At 43.7% G+C, this 8,608-nt stretch overlaps 1 protein-coding gene across 2 annotated transcripts; it reads right to left on the reverse strand.

Annotated features, from left to right (window-relative positions):
• Positions 1-2,582: 2,582 nt before the first annotated feature.
• Positions 2,583-8,017, reverse strand: LOC112574130 (latrophilin receptor-like protein A). 2 transcript variants are annotated; one of them, XM_025255010.1, is made up of 3 exons: positions 7,477-8,010; positions 7,031-7,125; positions 2,583-4,505 (listed from the first exon to the last, which is right to left on the reverse strand). In XM_025255010.1, the coding sequence occupies exon 3, from the start codon at positions 3,702-3,704 to the stop codon at positions 2,913-2,915; it is 792 nt and encodes a 263-aa protein (XP_025110795.1). In that variant the 5' UTR covers positions 3,705-4,505; positions 7,031-7,125; positions 7,477-8,010; the 3' UTR covers positions 2,583-2,912. The 2 variants fall into 2 exon arrangements, 1 of the variants encoding a protein (XP_025110795.1); XR_003101366.1 differs by lacking the exon at positions 2,583-4,505 and adding an exon at positions 4,687-6,385 and having other exon boundaries at positions 7,477-8,017.
• Positions 8,018-8,608: the final 591 nt, after the last annotated feature.

Below are 8,608 nucleotides of genomic sequence, written 5' to 3' on the forward strand. Positions count from 1 at the left end.
GGATCATTTGACGTAATGTTCGTAGAGCTGCATGGATGGTAGTAAAATGATGCACAGACGTAGTAGAGCCGTTGTGTGACAATGATTCTCTCACAAAGCGTCTGCATTAAATAAAAAGAGAACAAGCTATCAGGCGAATACAATTATTAAATGCGGTAGACAGGGGAAACTAGAATTTTGGAGGCTATTCTCCTTCTTCTTTTTGTTCCTATTCGCCCCCAGTGGAGCATTGCGCCGCAACCACACCCCGCCATCGGACCCGGTTCTGGGCGTCCCTCTCCATTGGGACTTGGAGGCTATTGAGTATGTAAGAATTATGCGTTGTGCAAACTATCGCCCGTCTTCATTTTAAATTTCTTTTACGACTGGGCAAGACTCCATAGCTTTGGAATCGTTTCTTTGTCGTATTTACAGTGCAATACAATATCACTATACCATACTACCACACACAAAAGACGGAATAGCAGAAGCACCCATACAATATAACTACACAAACACTCCGCAGTTTCAGTCACGAAAATACAAACGACCTTAATTCCTGAAACGATTTCTGAATTTTTAACGAGCAGCAATTTGCCCTTATTCTCTGAGTAGTTCACCGCCAGACCCCAGAGATCACTGGTACAAAAAAGGCATGATGAGACACAACTATACGTCAAGCTGTGATGATAAGACATTAACAGATAGTTTGCTTCTGGAGTACCGTAGATTTTAATCTCTACCCCAGCTGTATATCTCCCCATCATTTTGACAGATAATAGTTGTAGTTATTAACTTGTTGAAAGCAGAGACCAGTGTGTAGCTACATCGCCCAGTTAATGTATGAAGTCTCGAATAACTATTTATTCGTCTTGTGTGTCCCTCTTTCTGTGCGTCAGTCCTGATTGGCTGTCTAAGGCACATACTCATATACGTACTCGCTCATACTGACTTTTGATATGGACTGTAATGGTGCGAAGAGAAAATGCTTGTAATTAATTTAGCCACGGATTCAAAGATTAACGGGCTTATCTACATTTGTCATAATTTTTACCGAACAGGTTCCACCAAAATAGCTGAATTTCGTGACAGTAGATGGAGCGTGTGACGAAAGTGTACGAGTCTGCCTAAGATAATATGAGTTTAATCAAAACACACAGTAACTAACACAATGGCTCTTCTTTCACAATCACAAAATCCACTGAATTTACTATGAAAGTTCACTGGCAATGACACTTCGACTAACATATCCACCAAAAAAAAAAAATGTACTTTCACACTAGTGAGTCACGCTGTCTAGGCAATGGCTCTCTCCTCCTAAAACAAGCGTCCACCTCTCTCTGAATCCCTTGCTCTTCTTCCTAGTACACTGTCTCTGCAGTCACTTCTCACTTTCAACCCCCAAAACCACAATTCCTCTCCCCACAATTAAGTATCCAATTTCACCTCCTCTCACCCTTTGCTCTCTCTCTCTCAATCTCTCCTCGTTGATTCCTCTCTCCCTCTCCAATCACACCTCTCTTTCTGTTTTTTTTGTTGTTGTTGTTGTAAAAAACATCTAAAGGACACGCATTCCGGAAACGTCCATCATTCACACCCTTTTGCCCTATCACGCGTTCAGTCCTAGTCTAGGTCCCTGACAATATCTCCAGTCATTTAAAATAAAAAGCACTACTAGACCTTTAAGGGCGAATTAAATCTTTGCGTCTGTGAGTTCGTTGTTGCGGACGCTTCTACGATTTTGTTGTTGACCTGATCACTCGTTTGCAGATATTTCAGAATAGTACCGCGAGATACCACGAGAATATACAAGACTGAGCATACTTGTGCTGAAGGAACCAGACTAGTTTTGGTGCTCAGTATAAGTTTGCAATACTTGCATATGAGCATTTTGATTGCGCTTTTTTTTTTTTCTTGGCTTTCAGACATCCTGACCATATATACGAGACCTTTCGTTCTCTCTGATCATCTGAAGAAAAAAAAAGCTTCTGACAGTCCCCAGGGTTGTGACTGAGGCTAATAAAACAATTGTTTATGCAGATTATGCATATTGTACATCACCCAAGTCACACAAAGCCAAGGGTTTATTTCGTCGCAGGTCTTCTGGAGACAGCTACAGACATGTCTATGTCAGACCAGACTCCCTGAGCTCCGTTGGGGTTCGAATCGGAACTGAACATTGAATGCGTCTCCTGGACTCTGTATTCAGTTGTGTGTAGTGCACATATGTGAGTGTAGGTCCGTGCTGGCGCGTGTGCATGCTCCCATATGAGTTTGGTGTTTACTTGGTGAGTTTGGTCTCCTCTCATCCAGCACTTACCAAAGACCTTATATGACATATCAACTTTCACTCACTGACAAATGTTTCTCCTGTGAGAAATGAAAATGGCAAACAAAGGAACTGAGCATTCGTCACCATATTTCTTTTTTTTTTTTTTTAATATTCTGTAACCAGTTGACTAGAGAAAAGCATGAAAATTTAAAGTTCAACAGAAGTCAAACATCAAATTAAGCTCAAAGTTTCTGGCAAGTGAACAGAATGATTATTTTGCTTCAAAGACATGTCGCATTTTTTAGAAACGCAGATTAGCTCTAGCTCACATAAGGCATTTGTTTCCACGATGTGAGAGAGGATGCCCATGAAAGAATTGTGTGATATCTCTAGGTAGTCCATAAAAAGCAACCCAAATACTCCAAGTCTGCCACTGACTGAAAGCAATGAACAGCTTTCAGTAACGAAAGACCATATTAATATCTTAACTACAGTGACATCAAGAACATATCCTTATTTTATCTCTGTAGACGAACATAGTTATAAAAATTTTATATGACTGGGTTAAATTTTATTACGGTATGTTGTTTTTCAAAATCGTGCGAACCAGATACTCGCCTCCAAGCTTCTCGCGATTTGGGTGATTTTCTCTACCTCCTTTTCAGACGGTGGTACCCGAAGTATTTTGAGTTTTGGAAAGCTCTGACGTCGTCTTTTTCGTCTGAATCGCCTGTCGCCATAGCATCAGGGCGCGCTTGTTAACGGCGTAGCTGAGCGCCAGGTGAAACCCCTGCAGACCATTCAGTACTGCAGACGGGTACTTTAGCCAACCCCACCCCGGAATCTCGGCCAGCAGCGCCAAGATCCAGCACGTACCAGTAAGGGAGGACAATTTGGCGTAAATTGGTAGGTTGCTGCTTTCGGCTGTCGCTGAATGTTTTGGTACGCGCTCCACGTTGGACAGTGTTCTCGCAGTGATGCCCAGCAAGACGAGGTTAAAGGTCACGCACGCTGCAAGAGGCAATACAAAGCCCACGCCTACCAGAATCACAGAGTTCAGATAGCAGACGTGACCTCCATACCCGTAATTTCGCCCCTGGCTGATGACCTGGCTGACCCCGACAACGGAGATCACCACCATCGCCGGCAGCAGGTGAGCGACAGCTGCGTAGCGCCGCAGGTACCAGCTTTGACGGTGCTGCGCTTGCAAGGACGCCTGCAGCAGCACGAAAACATAGAACATGTGGAAGGAACACACGCTGGTCCAGCACACGACACACAGCCACGCGTAGTGCAGCAACATACCCAGCGCCACGCAAATGGCCGGCAACCCCGTCTTATCAGGGACGATGAGAACCATCAGCTGCCCGACTAGAAGCCAGGCGGCCAGACAAATGTTGTTGAGCCCCGGCAGCGTTCTCAGTTGCGAGAATTTACCATAAGTAAGGAGCATGAACACAAGGCTAACTATCGAAACGGAGAGACAGCAGGTTGAAATTATTTCGCTGACTAAAGAAGGTTCGGGAGCTTGGATGTGTTTGGTTTTGTGATTTGACGCACTGTACGCAGCCTGGAGATGTATTATGGGAACTTTTAGATGAAAGTAGAACTTCCTCACATATCGTGCATCGATAGAAGTGTTGGTGTAATGTCAGGTGTACCAGGTCATCAACCATTTCGTATTCATCGTGAGCCAGAAGCACGTACGCTAAAGGTGTGACGACATCGAGGTGTTCCTGCCTACTGTGGGAAAAACGATTGCTAACATTCCATAGCCAGGTATCGCCTCTTTCATACTTACAGCAAGTTCCGTTATCAAAAGGAGCTTACATTTTCTGCACCTGCAAACATTTCATCTTGAAAGTAGGTTTGAAATTCCAGCGACACATCGTCTGTTCGCAAAAGGATCTTCTCGTTTAAGAATATTCCAATAATTTCAAGTTCCAGTTTGGTACGATTCTCACTCTTACAAGCAAGGAAGACTACTGACGACTCGTCGTCTGCAGTGCGTTCGTGTATGTAAATGGCGTAAGACAAAGGCCGGTAGTTTCAGCAGTAGCTCGGCGATGACATGTACAAGTTGCCCTCTGACTTTGTGCCAGTGAAGAGTGATGTACATCCTCGTTGCATTAGTTAGCGGTTTGAAAGCCAGAGCGAGTTTGTAAATACCGAAGGTCGTGTCGTGTTTAGACTTGCAGAGATGCTCGTTCGTTAACACTCTTCGGGGTTCACAGTGAACTTGTCTGCAGGTATTCTGCAGAGAAAGAAGAGAAAACAAGGAGTACCTCGAGATGATATGTCACGCAATTTTTTTCTACACCTTTGAGATCTAGAGCAGCGGTTCTCAACCTGTGGGGCGCGCCCCCCCCCTCCCCCCGGGGAAGGGGGGGGCGACGTGCTTACAAGGGGGGCGCGAAGGTGGTCATTTTAAAAAAATTCTTATACCGGTATTAGTGAAATTAGCTTACATTGCTGGCTAAGGGGGGCGCGCGGATGTACCTTTGTTTGTCAGGGGGGCGTCACAAGTAAAAGATTGAGAACCGCTGATCTAGAGTTTAGCAGATACATAGATTGAATGGAAAATTTTTTCTGGTGATATAACTTAAGTGGTGTAACATCAGACTGAAAATGATACTGCAGAGAGAATCGAATGGTTCTCTTTGATCATCGATGCCGACTTTGTATGAATCTTTGCTCTGACGTTTTAAACCAACTAAAACAACTTAATTATCACTAACATCGCATCTAGAAACTATTGTGTGTATGAACAACAAAAGGCACAATTTATACAATAGATTTTTAGCAACTGTAATAACTGACTCCCAAATACTGCAGTCATTTCACTGGTGTGCAAAATATGACTTTTCTCTTACTGGGGTGAAAAAAGAAACGAACTCAGCAAGACTGCTCTCGCTTTGACTTTGTACTTGCCTTGGCGACATCATACCACTCTTCCGACTTGCACGACTTGGGTCCAACGGTCGTCGACCCCATTAAATTTACGAGAATTGATGTTCCAGAAACAGAACGTAAAGTAGTAACAGGCAAGCATTTAGGTCTAATATCATTGCAAAGTGCACAAAAGAGATTTTCGAAAATTACGCCGTCAGCTAGCACGGGAGACGTGTAGTTGGCGCACAAATCGGCGATATTCTTCGCAGTTTCTTCTGGAAACCAGGTGCCATTGCAGCTGATGACCTGCTGAGGCTCTTTAGTGAAATGCACGTCGTAGCACGCACGAGGTGAGTAGTTCCGAGGGACTTGCCACGCCATCAGGATCGCATCGTGTTGGCTGTCGTCAGCCCAGCTATTAACATAGTCTTCGTCGTGCTCCTCTCGGCATCCGGCAGTCAACTCGACCACGTCTGACTCGCCGTGGCACCAGGCGCAGTCCGCACTGCAGTACAGGACGGAGAGATTGGCCGACAAGACAGGGTGCGGGGGTGTGCTTGCGTCGGATGATCCACTACCGCGACAGTCACGCCTGGCAGTGCTGGGGGCGTGTGGCGGACAGCTGCAGACCGCACTTACGAGATGCCTTCTCCTTCCATGACAGACGCTGACGCACTTAGTGAACGAGTCTTTTGTCCTAACGGCAGCGCGGCTTGTTTTCGATCCCTGCTGGGACAGCAATCACCGTACATACCACAGCTGTCGTCGCAGTAACACCTGCGGCAGTGCGGCCACTTGAAACACCTCGAGCTCTTTGAGATCTTCTGGGTGCCATTGCAATACTCTCCACAAAAATCGTGCTGCGCCTCCAGCCCGCGCAACGCTGCGTTCGGTGACGTTGAACATCATGGCTACGGGACCGATGATTGCATCGGTATCCTTGAGCCACGTGGACGCAAGACTGCTGCGTGCGTCGGTATCGTTGCCCTGTCTTAAAGACGCATTACCAGCGATGCGAGACGAATGTCTACAGTCTTCATCTGTAAGCTCTTGGACAGATCCTCCAACTTCTAGCTGGAAGGAGGCGAGATCTTCTAGCTGACGGCGGGGTAACTCGCTATTGCAAGAAGCATTTAAAAGAACGTTCGTCATACTATGCAGCTGCATGGACAATAATGTGAAGATGCACAGTCTTAGAGATGTAGTACGGTATTCCACCATCTTCACATTTAAAGAACACACCTGGAAAATATAAGACTGACTTAACTAGAGTTAACTAGAATTTGGGAGGCAAATATGTATGTAACATGTTACCACATGCGATGTAGCAATTACTTCATATTCAGTTTACATGTTTTTTTTTTTTTTTTTAACTCTTATTATTGTCGCATCACTGCACGCAGAATTCCAATAGCGTAGAATATAGTATAGTTTGGTTTATTCCTTGTTGCTCCATTGAGGAGCATAGGTACTGTTGCAGTTTCTTTAACACCTTTTATTTATTTATTTTTTTTTTTACATGAGTGGATTGTTAGCCCAAAGCAAAACCCCCAACCTGGAGGGCCAGAATGTAGTAGAGCACCACTATATTTTTGCAGTGGGATAACTAAAACATTGACACTATCTCACTCCCACCGCGAATACTGTCAATGACGAAACCGCAGGAGTGACCTTAATTGCGTAAACATTTTATGAATTTCCAGCGCGCGGCCAGCTGGCATGATGCTCTGAGCTGTCAGGTTTGAAATGTCGCTAGAAGCAGCACAGCAGCTTCAAATGGCAATTCGCAACCTCCTGGGGCAAACCCCATGGAACCTATATTACCGCTTTATAACTATACCGCTCAAAGGGAGAAATACGTGATTGGAAACTAGACGCTTGTTTTACCTTTCTTTGTCTGCCCCTCCGTCACTCTGGCTATATCTCATACACATGCTAGAGCGTTCTGAGACTTAATGATTTGTGTTAGAGTCTGACATGACCTGAAAAAAATAATGCGTGATATTGTTATAAAAATGAATTAATAAAATGGAAAAGTCGACGTCAACAACAGAGATAATTCTACCTGTAAATATTTATTATGACTAAAAAAGAGCAAGGCACGCGAGAAGAGCAATAAATCTTGATAGCATTGCAACTATGGTTGCAGATGGCGTTGATCTACACTGTGTTGGACAAGCACTTGTACAGTAAAACGTGGGAACGTAGAGGAACAGAAAGATGGGAGCAAAAAGAGCGAAAGAGAAAATTCTAGAAAGAAAGCAAGTCAGAAAGAATGACGTACACAGACAAAGGCGCGAACATAAGGGACAACCTGATATGTACAATCTTACCTTCAAAACTTCTTGCAACGGGGCCACCCTCGAGTCTTGTCCTTCCATTTAAGGGACGAACAAGCATGTGATGATGTCAAGACCATATGGTACATTTCTCTTCAGGCACAGCTTACATATATGCCGGCTGGGATAAGTGGTAGATACAATGCCAGTCGCCCAATCGGTGATCTTCCTCATGTCACGTGCAATTTAGCATCTCCAGCTCCACCTACCCATACGTAAAACCCGCTAACAGTTGTGTAGGAAGATGTTCAGCCATGCTGACAGTAAACAACATGACCTTTTCACGCGCACTTTACGAAAAAAAAAAAAAAAAATGAGGAAGAGGAGTGAATGCAGCCACCCACAGACACACGTTCTCGGTGGTAGCATCACAACACATACGGCTTTCAGAGTTAGAAGACAAAGCAACACTAGAAGAAACAAAACTCTTTGAAAAATTAATCACTCGGTTATCGCAATCACAAGAAATTATGTAATATTCAAAATAAGATAAATTTTATAATCATGTTAATCACTATCAAAGTTTACAAGTCACTTTACCACCCCCATTCCCTCATAAAAAAGCATTTTATTTATCTAGATTTAGCATATCAGCTCTTTCTTTAAATAGGCTTAAAAAAACTTTTTAAGAATATATCGACAGCCTACAGTAATACACCGAAACACAGATACATATATTCAGACCGAACAGAAAAAAACCATGTAAATTCACAATACAGTATCTAAATATTCGTGATAATAAATATGGAGAAATCACAGACGTCAAATACAACTTATAGGAAAGATATTATTCAACATATAACCAAAGAGGGATAGTGCTGTTTACAAATGATCTCTGGTCCCGATGACTACAATGAAGTAAGTTGTGACCTGGCTTGGCCTTCATTTGGCAGAGATGTCTCCGTGAATGGTCGAGGGAAAATTAACAGTAAATCACGGAATACGTCAACAAGCGAATGCCACAGGTTATGTGTCCAATAAAGTTTCCACAAATATCCTCTGCAAGTTACAAACATGCCACCACGTGCGACAGCCGTTGATGATAATATATCACCTTTGTGTTTATTTATTTTTTTAGTGATCGTTACTTTTGCATTTGTTGCTGAGTCCTAGATAGCGATAACAC

Source organism: Pomacea canaliculata, linkage group LG1 (assembly GCF_003073045.1).
Source record: "Pomacea canaliculata isolate SZHN2017 linkage group LG1, ASM307304v1, whole genome shotgun sequence".
Taxonomy (NCBI): domain Eukaryota; kingdom Metazoa; phylum Mollusca; class Gastropoda; order Architaenioglossa; family Ampullariidae; genus Pomacea; species Pomacea canaliculata.